The sequence below is a fragment of the Mytilus trossulus genome, chromosome 3 (assembly GCF_036588685.1).
Source record: "Mytilus trossulus isolate FHL-02 chromosome 3, PNRI_Mtr1.1.1.hap1, whole genome shotgun sequence".
NCBI lineage: Eukaryota > Metazoa > Mollusca > Bivalvia > Mytilida > Mytilidae > Mytilus > Mytilus trossulus.
The window spans coordinates 62,826,684-62,845,848 of NC_086375.1; the positions used below are offsets into that span (position 1 = coordinate 62,826,684).

Sequence of the window (19,165 nt, forward strand, 5' to 3'; positions counted from 1 at the left end):
GGAGAAAGACAAATATCTGTAGTAGCAATGGAATCAACAATCGTAAATAACTGTATAACAAACATCTGTCAAGGACGTGAAGTACACGTGACCTGTGCAATAAATGAAGTAGTTGATGCACACCTGACCTGTGCATTATCCAGATTATGCCACAGTAAGATCAAAGGGATTTTGTCTCTGTCACGTGTTAAGACATTTTATTGACATGTTTCATGGTATATTCAAGCATCCTTTAAACCGTCTACCTGGCTCTGTGGTAGTTCGTTGGCCTCGGTGAAGGATGTTCTCAGTGTTTGACGATCAACAGAGTCAAACTGGACTTTAAAGTTGGTATATTCTGTTTCAACGCTAGGCACGCTGCATTAAGAAAAAACAAAAAGACTGGTCGGTTTGGTTTGGTGGCCGGATGCGGCCATTTCACCTTTTCGATTTCCTGTTTTTCTCGATTTCTCGATTTCGCTTTCTCGATTTCTCTATTTCCCGATTTCCCTATTTCGCGTGAAAGTGATAATGGCCGGATGCGGTCATTTCACCTTTTCGCGTTTTCTCCTTTCACTTTGCAAATGCGAAATTGCGAAATCGAAAAATCGAGAAATCGGATAATCAAGAAATCGAGAAATCGAGAAATCAGGAAATCGGGAAAACGAGAAAGCGAGAAATCGGTAAATCGCGAAATAAAAAAAGCGAAAAAGCGAAAACGTGAAATCGAGAAATCGGGAAAGCGAAAACACGAAATTGAGAAATCAATTTCATTTTCATTTTTCGCTTTCGCGTTTTTTCTTACTTGATTTCTCGATTTCGCGTTTTCGCTTTTTTGCTTTCCCGATTTCCTCATTTCTCATTTCTCGATTTCGTTTTCTCGATTTCTCGATTGCGCTTTCTCGATTTCTCAATTTCTCGATTTCACGATTTCTCGATTTCGTGTTTGCAAAGTGAAAGGAGAAAACGCAAAAACACGAAAAGGTGAAATGGCCGCATCCGGTCACCATAGAAAAGCATTATGTAAGCTACAAAGAAGGCACAAAATCCACAATTAGTATTTGCAGAAATATTCATGTCGATTTTGGAAACATTACATTACAAATTACACTAGAAAAAGAAGATTGGTTGTAATGAATGTTCTCATCTATGATTTGATTGACTTTCAAAGGTTGAAATTCAGGTTCAGCTTATTTTTAATCAATATGGATTTGTTTTCTGATAAATTGTATCATTACAGTACTATTTAAATAAAGATGATTTACATGAAAGGTAATGATTAAAAACAAATAGTTAAGTATAATAATTATCCTACTGTTTCACGAGACTTATTCTGATAGCAATGTGCTTCAAAATATTAAGTCTATGTACAAAAAACATATCACAACTTATTAGTTAATGTGAAATAATATTTCAACTATAAAAATGTAATAATTTTGTAAACACTTCTAGAATATAACTTTTTGTTGTACCTAAAGCAAAACGCAATAGCCAACTAACAGGCTATGGAAAGTGCGAATCGATAAATCGTTTCTTATTGGGAGTCGCGATATTTTCTTGTATGATTAAAGACAACAGTAGTGTATCGCTGTTTAATAGTCATAAATCGATTAAGCGAAAACAAATCTGGGTAACAAACTAAAACCGAGGGAAACGCATCAACTTAAGAGGAAATCAACGGAACAACAAAAAAACTGAACTGCAACAAAAACAAACGCCAATATACATAAAAACGGACTATTTGATAATAACTGCAATATTCCTGACTTGGCACAGGACATTTACAGAAAGAAAAATGTGGGATGAACCTGATTTTATGAAATTGTAAACATGCAGACACTCCGTTGGGAAAAGGATATTGTTTGCCGAAAAGAAAACATATTTAAATATATAAATATGTTCAGTCCGAAATGAATTTACGCGACAAACAGGAGAGTTTAATGTAAAAGAGTGTGAAATCGATTATAACCAGCCTTTCAAGGTCGTTTTAAAGGAGGAGAAAAAAACTCAAATGGACCCGTTAAACTAGTAACAAGGTCAGCTTTCTTTTTTGGACATATGAAATATCAACCGATCAGTAAAATATAAAAGAAATTAAGTCTTGAAATATACTTAATATCAAAGTAAGAGTAAAGTTCGTGTCCTTGTAAAAATGTACTGCTAAGTTTTTCTTTTGTTAAATAGTAATTAAATGCTAATAATTATATTATGAAGTTGCGGTATTTTTTTATTGTAACTATACGTTTTATTTTATATCACGTAGCAGTTTTATCCAACTGCTTACTACCGAAATGAACTTTTGAGACATCTTTCTAAATTCTTAATTGTTCTTCAAACATGATTTTTTTATTTGTATCACACAAACGTTATGTGGGGCAGAGTTTTTCACTTGTTCCGTTTATTGATAGCGTTTGATTTGGTCAGTTTTTATGGACATTACCTTTTTGAATTTGCCTTTGAATTTGTTATTTTTGTTATTCTTTTTTATATGGGAAGACCCAAATTTTCGTTCTAATTGGTGGCATCGACATAAGATCTATCAAATGAACACGTCCAAACAATTTCCAACATCCTTACTATGTAAACTATATAAATGGTGTTTAAATCCTAAGCACAATGCTTAATAGATTAGATTAAATTCAGATGTATATTTACTCGTATAAATACAAAATACTTTATGTAACATGTTCAAAATACATGGCAAGTTGAAAATAAGTTTGTCCTGTTTAAAATGGCTATGTTATAAAAAGAATAAACCAGTTTTTTACGAGGAATTTTCTTTCATTCCTACAATATCAACATTCGTCCGAGATTTCCCAACAATGCATCTCATTTACAAAAGAAAATATCGCTACTCTACATAAGAAACGGATTTCTCGATTCGCAATTTCCATAGATTGAATTTACAAATATTAAGGTAATCAAATCGGAATTAATTCAACTTCGTGTTTTATTTGTCCAAAGCAATCTAAATCATGATAACAAGTGCAACAATTCTCTAATGATAAAATACAATACAAAGGGTCTTAATGGATTTCTGCACCGGTAGTCATAGTGGACACTATGTAAAGAATCATCCTTATTTTATGAAGTGAATAGGTGAAGTGTTATTAATTATAAAATTTACCTAAAAGATTAATAAAAAGGTAAACATTAAACTATATCGATAATTAAACACCATTAATGAAAAAAACTCTTTGTAATCACGTGATTTAAACCATATTTAAAAGGGTATCGTTTCACATCTGAAACTATTTCTTTCCGCGTAGTTTAAAATATATGAAATGTGATAGATTGCACATAATGACATTGACAAAATTGATATTATTAATAACTCTGATAGGTAAGTCTATATGCACTTCATTTACAAATTTTCACAGTGAAAGAAAATAAAAATAACAAATTCACGAATTTTTACTTTTTTGAGACAGCTAATTTTTTTTTCATTCAATTTATTTTCGACGGTTATTTTTCTGTTTATGTATTAAAAAAAAAGTTTTTCGAGACCCTCTCCCCCTTCCCAATAGAAAAAAAACACAGAATATTCCGCAGGCTTTCGTTTGTCTTCAAATCTCGATCATATCGGAATTTCTCAATGTTAAAGTTTGTGGTTCTTTCGGAGAACCTTTTGATACTATAACATCCAATGCATCTATTGTTCCCCAATTTTTGACTCGTGTAATTTTCTTGAGAAGGAAGGACAATTTAATATGATTAACTGCCTCTGGGACATGCGTCATTTGGTAGATGTATCATTGGTCTGCTATTGTTTTTTTTTACACTTTCACAATTTATCTTTTTAAGACAAAATAGTGTGTGTAAATTGTCACATATCAAACATAGTCCAATGGTGTCAATTTCCATTGAAAGGGTTGATCTTAAATCGTGTATTTTTGTGTTTATATATTTTCTGCGTTTTTTTTGCACGAATCTTTGACTTTCACTTGAGTTACTATTGAATATAAATCCGAAACTGTGCCATGCACGCTGAAAAATACGATTCATTATCATTGTTTTTTTTTTAGATTAAATGATAATAATGAGTTTGGGTCAAAGACACTGAAATAGCAATATTAATCAATAATATTTTAAAATAAACAACAAATGTATTTCGTCTGTGTAAGACTAATAGGGTGCTCCATACTGCATGGGAGCAATTCTTTGTAGGAAAAATTTAGAAAAAACTCTGTATAGTATTTATAAGACCAATTTTTGAATATGCAACTGAGGTTTGTGATAATTGTGGGATAGGATATGCTAATAAACTTTAAAGTCTGCAGCTAGAAGCTACCAGGATAGTTACTGGTTCGCCATTTATTTACCAAATCTGAAGAAAATATGTATGAGGAAGTTGGGTGGAAAACTTTAGCTGACAGGAGGAAAAGACGAAAATTACAATGTTTTATAACATTCAATAAAAATATATCCACAGAACTGAATTACAGGCTCCTGATTTGGGACAGACACATATATAAAGAATGTGGCGGGATTAGACATGTTAGCGGGATCCCAACGCTCCCCCTTACCTAGGACAGTGGTCTAACAGTACAACATAAGAACGAACTATAAAAATCAGTTGAAAAAGGATAAGTCATCAGATGGATAAAAATCGGTTGAAAAAGGCTTAACACATCAGGTGGATAAAAATATAAATACTACAAATACAAATGGATATGTATACAATTTGTTTTCTACTTGACGTTTTTAATCTGGCTAATAAAATGAAGGAACACTTTTGAAATCTTGCATTCATTTTCCCCTATAAATAGAGTTTAAGTTTCTAAATTTCTCATTTGCGAATGTTCGCCTATAGATAGCGGCATTGTAGTATTATAATACTTCCATGATAGGAGCGAGAATATTTTGTGAACCAATTGACCGTCATCTCGTACAATTTCCGATTTTTAACATGCAAAATGATACAAATTCAGAAACTGTTTGCTCTTGTGTTGTTTTCACTGATAAATTCGTTACAAAATTAATTCTTTAATGAAATTTGAAAATTTAAACCTTCTTTCCGAATTTAAACAATGTGCGAAAATATTTGGACGAATCACAGCCACATATTAACCTCTTCCCATTGAGATTCTTAATAAATATATCGATAATGGACGTCCAAAACGTAATACATCACTATTGTTTTTTTTCAAAAACAACAAAATCTCGAAAACAGGCTTTAAATTTGGTTGAAATGCTCGCTTTTAAAATGTTGTATATGAACTTTAACATTTTTGTAAATGCCTGAGAATTAAAAAGTTGGACATTTCAATTCTGGAGAACACATAAACTAAACTAATGTGAACAAAAATAAAGAAATGTGCACGTTCTTTATTCCTAAAGCCAATATACAACACTTTTTTGTAGTGTATATAATTCTATATTTTTGTCAAAACTTGTAAATTGAATACCAATATAAGGTAGTGAAGTAGAGATGAATAACCAGGGGAAACTATTGGAGATATGTTCATCATCGGTAGATTAGTTTCTTTTGAAAGTCAATCCGTTACATCCAGCACTTAATTTTGTGAATAGTTTAATTAAAAACTAGATGATCAAATCCTTCAAATTACAAAGTAAAACGTTAATTGATCAAGTTAATGAAAACCGTTAGATAGCTTAAACTGTAATCAAATTCGTCCGTCCGTCTATTCATCACTTAACTTACCATATCTGTGGCCAATCATCCTATTTATCATGCTCATTCATGCTTCATCTTTCATTAATTCCTTTTTTCCTTTTTTTCTTTCAAAATTTACAGTGCGAACATGAATCTTCTCTATGTATTTTACATTTTATCACAAACATTTACCAAAGGGTATTTTATTCAAATAAATGATATCTTTCGAAAATGTAGGTACATGTGCAAAAATCTCGATATAAATCGCTTTTTTGGAGCCTAAAATATGCAAATTAAATTGCGAGAATATAAGAAAATTGAAATTGAACTCATATGTTGAAATTCTCTCTTTTTCGATAGTGATATGTGTCATGATCTGTATGGATAAGGGCGGTTACTGTATTATATATAAACTGATCATAGACACCAAGACTAAATTTTGTATATACGCCAGACGCCCGTTTCGTCTACAAAAGACTCATCAGTGACGCACGAATCCAAAAAAGTTAAAAAATCCTGACAAAGTACGAAGTTGAAGAGCATTGAGGACCGGAATTCCTGCAAGTTTTGCCAAATAAAGGTAAGGTAATCTATGCCCGAGGTAGAAACGCCTTAGTATTTAAAAAAAATATATAAATTTTGTAAACAGTTAATTTATAAAAATAACCATATCAATGATAATTTATGTCAGCATAAAAAGTGCTGACTACTGGGCGTGTGATACCCTCGGGGAAATAAATCTCCACCAGCAGTGGCACAACCCAGTGGTTGTAAATAAACTCATCATCATAGATACCAGGACAAAATGTTTGTAAATATGCAAGACGCGCGTTTCGTCTACAAAAGACTCATCAGTGACGCTCGAATCCAAAAAAGTAAGAAAGGCCAAACAAAGTACGAAGTTGAAGAGCATTGAGGACCAAAATTCCTAAAAGTTTTGCCAAATACAGCTAAGGTCATCTATGCCTGAGGTAGAAAAGCCTTATTTTATTTTCTTTTAACGGAAAAGATAACAAGAATTACGAAAAGTATTATAAGACAAAGACAACCAGCACAACATCTGAGTCAGACATCTATACTGCTAAATCTAAAGACCGTTTTTTGTTCACCTAATAAACGTATAACCGAAGAAAGCTACAAGTCAAACTTATATAAGGGTATATATACATGATAGGGTATACTGTAAATTTTACCCCTTTACATCAATTACTGTTTCAAACAATACAAATGTGTAAAATGTGTATAAATCTTCCTATATCTATTTAGCCAACCCGATTAACAGACCAACCGCCGATATAGCCGATATAGCCGCCTACTCAATATTGATTAACCGACCAATCTCTCGGTTAGCCGAGAGTCGGCCGTGGTAACGATGCATAAAATCCTAAATTATGCACCTGTATTTAACTTTTAAAGCCCTTAGAAACAGATGAAAACAATTCACAGTTACCAATTTGGCTTTTTGCCTTCTCTAACAAAGAGTTCCATTTCTTTTGTTTAATTTCAACTGGATATGCGCCTGTTAAATATCCATATTTAATTTAAACTGTATTTTAAAGACGGAAATGATGAACTGAAAGAAATGATAACGAGTAAACAGGTTTCTGTTCGATTAAGTTTGACAAGAACGGACATACGGTGCTTTATTAATTCCAATTAAAATATTTTTCAATACAGTATTTACTTTGGAGAAAAAAGTAAATAACTGTCTTTTCAATCGACATGATAAACATCATACTTATTGATAGGCTTTTGTTTTACTACGAATATATTGTATTTACTCAATACAAAAGTAAATATCTTTTATTAACTTTAAAAACTCTTCTTCTACTCATTATGAGTCCATTATCTAATATCTTTTAGCCAATGAATGTATTTAGACACTCGACGATTTATCTTTTCTGGTGTTTACATTATACTATTGAGTCACGGAAAAGTTGGAAGTACACAGACAATGTCGAACAGAGAAACATTACATTAAAAATGTTTGCATTTCAAATATTAAAATCAATGTTTATTGGTCCCAATATATTTTATTTGGAAATTCAGTGTCATTTAAACCTGTTCATTTCCTTTAAAGAAGAAGAAAAGAAAGAAATATTTATTTAAGAACTCAAGATCAAATATTCGATATAATCAAGCAAGATATTTTTAGCACGTGACTCTGTTTTCCACGCAATAACACATACCATATACAGTTAATATTCTAACATAGACACTGCATGTTCATGATACAATGCAAAAAAAATTAAATCATGCGCTTTTGTTTATGACGTTTGAATAAAAGAATCAAGCAAGAATTTACCTTTTTTTGTAACAGTTTTTTGATGAATGGACCTAGAATATAGGTAGCTACAGGCTTGTCTTACAATTGAATATAAAAACATTTGACCATCATGTCTTAATTGTTAATTGTCCTGTTTATTTGTTAAACACGCCCTCATACTTTGCAAACTTCTTCACAAGCTAATTTTACAAAAGTGTTTAAGAAATCAGTAGGAATGAAATGAAATAGGCGGTATCTGTAAAAGATCTATCTTTTGTTGCAATATATGTAGATAAAAAAACCATCTGTTTGGTATAAGATTTCATGTTTTCCTTGTGTAGAAAATTATGTGGATTAAATCTAGGTTGTATTGCTAGCTAAACCTCTCACTTGTAGGACAGTCGAACAAATTACATAGACTACGTTCATTGAAATCCAAAACTTCACAACAGACATGGGCATAGCGAACGTGTGATATATAAACACCGTAAGATGGTGCCGTAAGGACATTACCGTCCAAAAAGGAAAATTAACAATAGGGCATGAGAAATGGTCCCTTTATTCGTAAATTTTAGTGTAGAGTTTCCCTTAAAAAACTGTTTACCTAAATCAATTACAGAGACTTGACTGTTAGTGTTGCTCTCCAGTAATTGCAGCTCATTCAAAATTTTGACCAAATTGCAATTTGTTTTATTTAACCAAATTGTTCAACTGGTCAGAATGTTGAACAAATACTTTTAGAAAGAAAAACTATATGAAAGCTTAGTTTGGGCATTTTTATAACAATTCAAAATGATAACAATTCCTTCAGCATGAAAATGACTATTATATACCCATACACACTGATAGACTGATTTTGTCACAACATCATTAAAGTGGAGTTAAAGTCTTAAAGTATATTATATTTTATCACCTTGGTTGTGGGTTTTTACACCAATACGTTCAAATTTCTGACCAGTTAAACAATTTGATTTTATATATCAAATCGCAATTTGGTCAGAATTTTGAATAAGTTGCAATTGGTGGAGAGCTACACCAACAGTCAAGTCACTGTAAAGTTTAATATCATATTGTTATGAGTGGACATGTTTTATCTAAAACATAGTCAAATTGAACTCTTGAGCTGACAAACTTAGACAACTTTAACGATCATCCAAACAATGATAGCGAACATAGAAATTGTGAAGTTAAGACAACAACCGTTCATCCTCATAAGATTGATTCAGTTAAACCACAATTATGAGAAATTGCTGTAGTATATATATATATAATCATCTCAGATACGTAAACGCTATATCATGTGTCAGATGGTACTACCATAGAATGCGAAGTTGACAATGAGATAACTAAAATCATAATTCGTCAACATTACCATTTCGTAACATCTTTACGCTGTCGTATACGTAACACAACTGTGACTAGAACTATGGTAAATTATATAACACAATGTTGACTGCATTTCTCCTATTTTGCAATTTTTACCCATACGGCTGTTTGTTTTGTTCACACTTTGTTGTCAATATCATGGAATTTTATTCGACTGTAATACTTGAATGAAGATCCAGTTATTAACCTCTCCCTTTCCGTTTAAATTTAACCTCAATTTGACTGTCATTTCAATACTGCCAATATTGGTGAATCCCTTCGTGATTTCTTAGAATTTTTTAAAACTCATGAACCTCATTTTAGAATTCATCACTGTTTTGGTTGGAAAAAATTCTATAATACTCATTTTGTTAAAAATAGAATTTGGACCATTTACTCACCATGTACATTTCCGATTGACGCAAAATTTCATGGTAAATTAACATTGATTAACTATCTTTGAAAATACTACAGATTTAAGTACTTGATATGTCATCCAACTGAGCAAACTGTCGCAGTGAAAGGAGGGTAACTATATGATTTTCTTCGTGAAATATCTAATGAATTCTTATTAACTAAGTTCTTAAATACAAACTCATCATAGATACCAGGACTAAATTTAGTATATACGCAAGACGCGCGTTTCGTCTACAAAATATTCATCAGTGACACTCGAATCCAAAAAGAGTTAAAAAGGCCAAATAAAGTACGATGTTGAAGAGCATTGAGAACCAAAATTCCTAAAAGTTTTGCCAAATATAGCTAAGGTTATCTATGCCTGAGGTGGAAAAGCCTTAGTATTTCAAAAAATTCTAAATTTTGTAAACAGTAAATTTATAAAGATAACTATTAAAATGACAATTCTTGTTAGCACAAAAAGTGCTGACTACTGGGCTTGTGATATCCTCGGTATATACGGAACTAGTGTCTTTAAATAAGCTAAAATATGTCAACTATTTTGTGTTTTGTTATGCATTATACCATGTTCGTTTTGCTCAAAAGCTCTTGCTTTACTGGTTTTTAATTGTATATTATATTATGTATCCTTTTTAATCCACTGATCGAGATTAAATGGACAAATAAGAGGGAGGGGGTACATCGCAAAAACAAAAACGAGTTTATAACCGCCACATTTGTATGTGCCTTTCCCATATCAGGAACTTCGCAAATATTGTCATATTGTATAATATTTTTCGTTGTTTGGAGAATTGGATGTTGATTGCAAATCTTCGGTTATTTTTTAAATTTATCCATAATATTTATTGACTTCGAACGATTTATAGCTAGATTTTTTGCAAAGACAACTGTCTTCTTTTGGTTATTTTTTTGTCGTTGCGATGTTGTCTCATTGACGCATGCTCATAACTTCTAGCTATTAATTTTCTGCTCCAAAGTATTATATCATGTGATCAGATTCAGACAAATTTACCTATGTTCCATATCGTAATCTAAAATTATGTTTTCCGTTTTACTATCATGTAAACTTCGGATGGACGTACTGAACTATAATTATATATTCCTGGTGACGGCATGTAAGTCTTTGAAATCTCGAATGAAATATGAAATACTTATTCTAGAGGTTAAGCTATAGCATCGTTATTTGACAAATTTTGTCTTAAAAGTTAATAATTATTCACATAGTGTTTGTGCTTCAATAATAGATTTGATACATTTTATGAATATTGTTACCAGACATCGTCCCAATATATACACAAATATACGACAGACGTTATCAATCGGATAATCTGTTGTTCTACAGGTCTAACACCATAATTTATATATATATCTATCGTCTCAAATTTAGCCCAAAACATTTAAGCTCTTCAACTTTTCGTTGGTAACACCGTCAGCAGTGTGTCCAGCGCCCTAGACCACTCTACTCTATGAATATAGTTATAATTATTTAAGTATTAGACATATTAGACACACACTAAAAATCCGATGAAATTAATTTTATAATGATCAAAACCTCGATATTATTTTCAAAGTGTTTCTTACAGCACTGCCAGCAATTAGAGGAGACCCAGGACTAGGAGGACCAGGAGGACCAGGTCCAGATAAACCAGAATACAGTACATCATTAGAAACATCACTAAGACGTGAATTGTTCACGGGCTATGAAGTGTTACAGAGACCTCATGAGAACGTCAGAATATTTATCAGTTTAACCATTCTAACTGTCAACGATCTGGTAAATATATACATAAACTGTCAATTAATACAAACCACTGAAAGAAACTAGTCAAAGTAAAACACTAAGTACTTATATTTTGTAAATATATATATAAAAAAAAAAGAGCTACACATTTGTAAAAACCTAAAAATTAAATTTTGAAGTTTATCGGAACCTTTAACAATATATTACGTAATGCTAACATCTAATGCTTATATATAAGTATTACATTTATTTTGATAACATTATTTTGAAAGCTTACATTGTATTAACATTATTTCTGAACTTATATTATGTTGCCTTAATCTATAATGCTTACAAGTAGTAATGTTTGACCATAAATACAATACCGTTAAGGAGTGACATCACCATTGTGTTTTCCTCAATTAGTCTCTGTTTCAAAAAAATGTGCAGAATTTATCTTTGATTCAAATGAAGAAATACTTGGCATGAGTAAAGTTTTATCCTGTCAAGTACTATAGACAAAATTTAACATAACATTTCATTGAGTATAAGATAATAACCATCACTGGAAGTTAACCAATCAAATTTCACACCTTTTTTCCTGTGTTTAAGCTTTAATAACCATGTAACCTCAAGTTTCCAAAATATTTTTTAAAAACACCAAATATAAAAATGATGTTGCTTTGAAACACCTAAAATTTATGCTTATGACTCAGGATTTTTTTCTGCAATGAAATGTAGGATTAATTTCATACAGCTGTCAAATTCAAGGGAACACTTTTTCTATCCTTTTTCTTATGCAATTGGACGTACTATGATTTGGTGGTATTACACCTTAATTGTTGAATCCGAAAGGCAAGCTTCTGCGATAGCCGATATTTTTTTCTTTATTTTTAGAATATTAAAGACCAATCACTATCAATATCGGGATACCTAACTGTTGTAAGTATTTATAAGCGTTTCGTTTTCAACATGAAATAGCAGTAATTGATTTGACTATTAACATTTTGTAATTCAAGAAGACAGTTTTCGGTACTTTAATTGAAATAAAAACGAAAAATATAATTCAGTGAATTGTATTCAGTTTTACACAGCTACTTTTGCATTGGTATTATTTCTGTAGTAAAAATCTGTAGTACTGGAAATTTACTTTTAATATTTAGTCCTTTTTCTTGACTTTAGAATTATTGTAATATTCAGGTATTTGTATTTTCCAGTACTTGATTTGTACTTTAAATATTGAAACAAAAAAATACCAACAATGATCACAGTATTCCACGGTGGAACATCATAACTTTAAGAGATTTGAAATAGACAAACTATCAAAATGTTGAAAATGTAACCGTGCAACCAGAAATCTGTAGTACTTAAATTTCAAGTACAAATCAAGTACTGTCAAATACAATTACCTAAATATTACAATAATTCTTAGGTAACAAAATTGTACTGAATATCAAAAGTAGATTTCCAGTATCACAGATTGTTGGTACAGAAATAGTACCTATGCAAAAGTAGCTGTGTAACAAATGTTTTTATTCCACTGCAAGTTGATTTTGATAGCGAAATCAACATTTGATTGGTTGAAACTATCACACGTGACGTCGAACAAAACTTCATATTCCCTTCTGAGTATCATATTCCCCTCTAAACTTTGGGATTGCCTTGTGCGACGTTACCTGCGGTTAATGTTTAAATAAAATATTTTGATAGGGTTTGTTTACAAAATTATTTCAAATTTAAAAACAATTAGAAAAGAATAATTAAATAATTTAAATCGGTACTGATCATCATTGTCTATGTTGTGTTTATAGTTATAAACCAAAACAGTTAAGAAAACAATTATGTAAATTTAATATTCAGAAGTAAAAAAAAAAGACATAGGCAGTGGAATAAAACATTCATTTCCCTTGACCTCGTGAAATATGAAGATTTGTTCACCCTCGAAAAGTCATATTTCCCTCGGTCGATGCCCTCGTGAAATATGATTTTTCTTGGGTGAACAAATCTTCCTATTTCCCTCAGGCACGGTAAATAAATGTATGATATAAGAATAATATAAGAATAATGGAACAATGCCAATCCTTACGCTTAATGTTTATTATGTCGAACACTAACGGAACACGCAAATGATGTCAAAAATTTACGATTTATATATTTTCAATGAACAGTACGGCTGTTTAACAATAAGACATAATCAGTTTTAAATTTTTTTTACGATTTTTAGCGGTGTCTTTTGAAAGAAATACAATATGTTATGTTTCCTTTAACTTGTTATTTCGTACATTTGTCCAGTAGATAATGTTGTTTTTCATGCGATATTAAGGTTTGGCTGGATTCCAGATTAGACTGGTCAAACAGTTCCACTACCTCACAAGACTTTACCAATGTAAAATTCCTCTTCAGTACAGAAGAATATGTTTGGAGACCAGCGCTTATCATAGAAAACTCGTTAGTATATTTATAACGCTCTGATGTACTAGTATTTCATGCTGCAAGATTAAGGGAAAAGTTAAGACCTCCCATTTCAGGAGTAAAAGCATATGATACAAGTACTAATAAAATACGATGCTTTTAGATGACACAATCACAATGATGCAAAACTTGCACTAAGAATTGTTTGGGGGAGGGGCAGGGTCAACATCAACAAAGATCACAAGTACCTTTAACAATCAATATGAAAGGTTATGTAAAACGAAGTCAGCTGTTACTAGTATTGTATTTGTCATGAAAAGGTGAATAGTACAAAACGTTGTTAAAACGTCTTTTAGACACACGAGTACAACATATAAACTCGGGATTTTTTTGTTTGTTGAGGTAACGATATTTATGTAGACTACAAAAAAGTGTATCAATTTCTAAATTGCCATGATTCTAAACAACTTGTGAATAGAGCGAAGATGGAAGTGGATGAAAAATCAGCATCATGCACTGTTATTATGAAAAATGTATAAATACCGCACCTGATTAAATGCGATCTTTCAAATAAAGAATCGAATTTGGCAACAGAAATGATATTTATAGATATTGAAGATCATACAATTACTCATTTGAAAATCACTGACAGCTTATTTTTTTTAACAAAGAAAGCCCATTGAAATGTTACGATTATGTGAAAATTAAAATTTCAGAGTTAAGGACATTGGCATTATCAATGATAAATTCATTCCAATGCGAATTGTGAGTAATGGAAACATAGTCTGGAATCCATCAGGCATATACGAAGTGAGCTGTGAATCTGACATCACGTACTATCCTCTGGACACACAACAATGTACAGTAAAGATAAGTTCCTGGGCGTATACTTCCGGAGAAGTTTCACTAGACTTTGGACCTGAATCTGTAGACCTCAGTTTCTACTCACCAAATGGTGAATGGGATCTAATTTCAGCATCAAGTAGCAAATCTGGTTCCAAATCAAGAGGAGGAATTTCGTTTTCAAGTCTGACTTATTCAATCAAGCTCCAGCGCCGTCCGATGTTCCACATCATTAACACCTTGTTCCCAGTTGCATTGATGGCAGTTTTAATTGCTATGGTGTTCAAGCTGCCGGTGGATTCAGGAGAGAAAATAGGTTTCTCATTGACCGTTCTATTAGCCTATGCTGTATATCTGACCATGATTTCGGACAATATTCCAAGTACCTCTGTCCATATATGTTACCTCTGTAAGTAAAACTTCTGCAGTTAACATATTAAGTTATATTTCTAAAGTATTCTTTGTTACTTTTTCTTGAATTTTTCTTAACAAAAGAGTTATATATGACAAACGTTGATGATTCTCTAAATTTGCAAAAGAAAATCAAACGTGCACTGTTCCATCTAAACTCAGAAAGGAAAACGGTAACTCATGTTGTACTGTGACAGCGAGGGATAATAGATCATCAAAAAGCATCTTCAGATTTTCAGAAGATATTTCTTGTCAGATATCCGTCATATTTTCGAATTTTTAAATGCAGGTATTGCGACCCTTTATTATCTTTCTTTTAGATCTATTTTACCAACAACAAAAATTTGAGCAGGAACCCTTTTTTTAATTAATATTTTAAAACAAAAAGATTCATCAATCATTTGATAGTAATTCTACTAAATCATTGTTGTACGATCTACCATCAACTTGCTCATAAAAAGGATAACAGTAGTCAACAAAAATGCTCGACTGAACAACCTACCACTTGAGCCACAAATAGCGGACTCCTATAAAGAAATTACACAATTTTGGCGTTAACGCCGTAGAACGTTGTTTACGTTTGATTGTACCTCAAGACGCATAGAAATGATAATTTTGCAATTTAGCATGTTAATTATGTCACAATGACATCGCGCAATATAACAATTCAATTAAAATGCCAGAAATGTTATTTTTGTATGAAAATAAATGATTTTGTTTTAAAAAATACTTGTCTGGCGTACACAATTCTGATCCTGGTATTTATTATAGTTTATTGAAAGCCACTAATTTCAAATTCAAGAAATATAATTTGCACACTGTTTTGATCAGCTTGTTTTATCTTTTCATTTTTTGACCGTGTTGTTAAACCAAGACGAATGAAATTGATAAATAAAAAAAACTTTTTTTTCGAAATTTTGTTGATTTCGATATGAATGCAACTACATACCATGTGACCATATAGGTTTGTAATAATGTTATACAATACAATGATGAAATATAGATATAGATTAATTTTACCGTTGAAATTACAAATGAAAAGAGACATTCAGTAAATACAAAAAAAATACCCTTTTCTTTTTCAACGTAATAATGATTATAATTAGCGCCATAACTAACGCATTGAAGACATTTAAACTTATTTAATGTGTTATAATTTTGTAAAACTGGTTTATTATTTTATATTTCAGCTATATACCTTGTATTTATTCTAACACTTGGAGCCACATCAGTTATCCTTACAATCATCGTTCTCAGTCTTCATTTCAAATCAAAGGAAGATGAAATACCACAATGGGTTAAAACCATGACAAAGAAATTTCTTCTCAAAATTGCTGGTATGGAGAGTTGTTGTAAATGTTGCGAGGGTCAAAGAGAAACCGAGGTTGAAGTTCTGACACAGACGGCCATAGCAAATATGAAAAAAGAAAAGAAAGGTCACCCTCAATTTGTTGAAGCAGTTACCTCGATGGACAACGAGTTGACCTGGGAAAAACTATCCAAAATAATGGACAAAGTGTTTTTTAACATTTACATTGCCATGATTGTCATTGTCACTGTGATGTTGTTCCTGGCAATATTTGTCAATTACTACACGTCTTAAATGACAGTCTTTATTATATTACTATTGAAAAAGACTGAAATATTTGTCGTAAATATGAATTAAATGGACATTGATCTGATAATTTCGATAAAAAAGCTATATTTATATTTACTACCTTCAATGAAATCAAATATCGGATGTCAAACTCAATTTACAAATAGGATGCCATTTAAAATGTGTTCTAATAAAACATTAGGACAGATAAACCAATAAATAACTGTTACTGTTTGTTGTGTAACTGAATACTTCAGAATGAACATAGTTTTTAACCTGATATTTTAAACGTTTTTACAGGATTCAATATGTTTGAAGCTGCATTTTTGTCAGACTATCGCAACGAATGTATTTCAGTTAAAAATTCTGTGTGCATTTTTAACTGTTCGCATCCAGCTCAATAGTGCAATTGCAAAATGTAAAGCGTGCTTTCAACTTTTTCTTTAACCCTAACTAGCCCTTTAGGCTAAGTGAGCTATTATCTTCAACTGCCGTCCGTAAACCTTTAAAAACCTAACAGGGCAAATATTGATTTTTATTGGACTGTTCTTTTTTATATTTTGTTATCTAAAGACTACCTAGCGAAATGTTTTTGAAACTTCAGAGTGTTAATGAGAACAAATTCAGCCAACGCTTCATTTTTCAAAAGGTGTGTACTTGTAAAATCAAGGGGTATGTTTGGCAGTTGAAAAATTCAAGCTGCAAGAATCTCTTGTTTCTATAAGCAAGAAATATTCTCGCTTATTTCCTAATACATATATAAGTTAGAATTTGCTTTTTTCGGAATGCTAAACATGTTTAACCCCGCCACATTATTTATGTATGTGCCTGTCCCAAATCAGAAGCCTGTAATTCAGTGGTTGTAGTTTGTTTATGTGTTACATATTTGTTTTTCGTTCTTTTTTTTTTAAAATAAATAAGGCCGTTAGTTTTCTCGTTTGAATTGTTTTACATTGTCTTGTTGGGGCCTTTTATAGCTGACTATGCGGTATGGGCTTTGCTCATTGTTGAAGGCCGTAAGGTTACCTATAGTTGTTAATGTCTGTGTCATTTTGGTTTTTTGTGGATAGTTGTCTCATTGGCAATCATACCACATCTTCTTTTTTATATTAGTATTATTTTCGAAAGCATACACCTAACTTTATGATTGATCAATGCCGTAAAAAACCTATGAACATTCAACTGATGGCATGACTTATTGTTATTTATATTATAATATTATAATATTGTTTTGTAATTGGAGTATGAACTTGCCCTTATTCTGTAGAATTATTACCCTTTTTTAATCATTTATCTAATATGATGATGTTTCCCTATTTTTTTTATGACCCAATATTAACTTAAATTTGATCTCCATATAAATTAAAACAAATAAATTTATATTCACTGTAAATTTTTGGATTTTTTATCGTTTAACTCAAGTCATACAAGCCCACAGAAAACGTGAACGTCGTTGAACATTTGAAGTCGTTTATGAATTTTTGAATGATAATGTACATAAACAGATTTTTATGATGAAAAATTTCCAGACTTGAATGCATATTTTTCTTCTCAAGTGTCATTTTGAAAGGTATATTACTATTCATTACATCACATATTTGTTTTAAGATTATGTAGTTATTGCTTGATTAAAGCTAAATAGTACTCAGTGTTACTAATTTTATTCAACTGAAAGTTATATGAAACGAGTGACTGGTGACAAATAATGTTAATTCAATTCTTGAACCAATGCATGCATATATCATAAACTTAAACTCCTGTGCACGATTTTGTCATTTTTTATGTCCCCATTTCGTACAATCGTCAAAAACATATTTCACTCGGTTAGTGTTGTTGTAAAAGTATGGCAGCTAATTAATGATTATGTTTTGAAAATCGAAGTTAACCGATTGTCACCTTTGTAAACAATCAACATGGAAGCATGGATAATCAGGTAAGCACGTGTATACCATGAAGGATAAGATATAGTTTATTTCGATGACGGACCAATGTTTACGTTTGGTTTTCCCTTTTGCAATTGCGTATTGCGATCATCGAATTTTTACAAGAAAGGTCGCGCTTAGGTAACTGCATACGGAAAACATGACGGAGAATTGTTGGCTGGAAGCTAACAATTAAAAACAAGTAATTTTTTTTAAAAATTTGGACAAAGTAGCCATTTAGTTATAAAAAACATATGCATCATTTTTTTTTAATTTGAAGTTTCATATGACTATCACTTGGAATTTCCAAATGTTTTTTTTTTTAATTTGAGCGCCATTGATGACTCCTACGAAGGCCACACCCGCGTTTGATTTACTTATTATAAATCAGGTATCCGACGAATTTAATCATTGAAAAAAATGTATGGTGTTGAATAGAATATATATATACAGTCATCGTGTTGTCACATATGTAAATGTATATAACTGAAACATGTTCATGTGACTGCACGGTAAGTACATGCATTTATCATTCTTACCGACTGACAAAATAGCTGATCTTCAAGGTTTTCCATCTTCATGCAGTCGCAAGTTATGTCCTGCTTTATAAACCCGG

The 19,165-nt window shown here is 31.5% G+C and overlaps 1 protein-coding gene across 1 annotated transcript; it reads left to right on the forward strand.

The window, feature by feature from the left end:
* Positions 1 to 3,215: 3,215 nt before the first annotated feature.
* LOC134709615 (neuronal acetylcholine receptor subunit beta-3-like) lies at positions 3,216 to 17,244 on the forward strand. Its single transcript, XM_063569768.1, has 6 exons — positions 3,216 to 3,322; positions 11,228 to 11,418; positions 12,262 to 12,306; positions 13,688 to 13,812; positions 14,493 to 15,028; positions 16,221 to 17,244. Exons 1-6 carry the CDS (start codon positions 3,259 to 3,261, stop codon positions 16,631 to 16,633), a joined length of 1,374 nt encoding a protein of 457 aa, XP_063425838.1. The 5' UTR covers positions 3,216 to 3,258; the 3' UTR covers positions 16,634 to 17,244.
* The last annotated feature ends 1,921 nt before the right edge of the window (positions 17,245 to 19,165 follow it).

Bases quoted from the DNA above. Each gene is read 5' to 3' on its own strand.
- LOC134709615 (XM_063569768.1), top strand. From the start codon at position 3,259: ATGAAATGTGATAGATTGCACATAATGACATTGACAAAATTGATATTA. The intron at 12,307-13,687 runs GTAAGTATTTAT...TGCGATATTAAG, and splicing joins TATCGGGATACCTAACTGTT to GTTTGGCTGGATTCCAGATT. The intron at 15,029-16,220 runs GTAAGTAAAACT...TTTATATTTCAG, and splicing joins TGTCCATATATGTTACCTCT to CTATATACCTTGTATTTATT.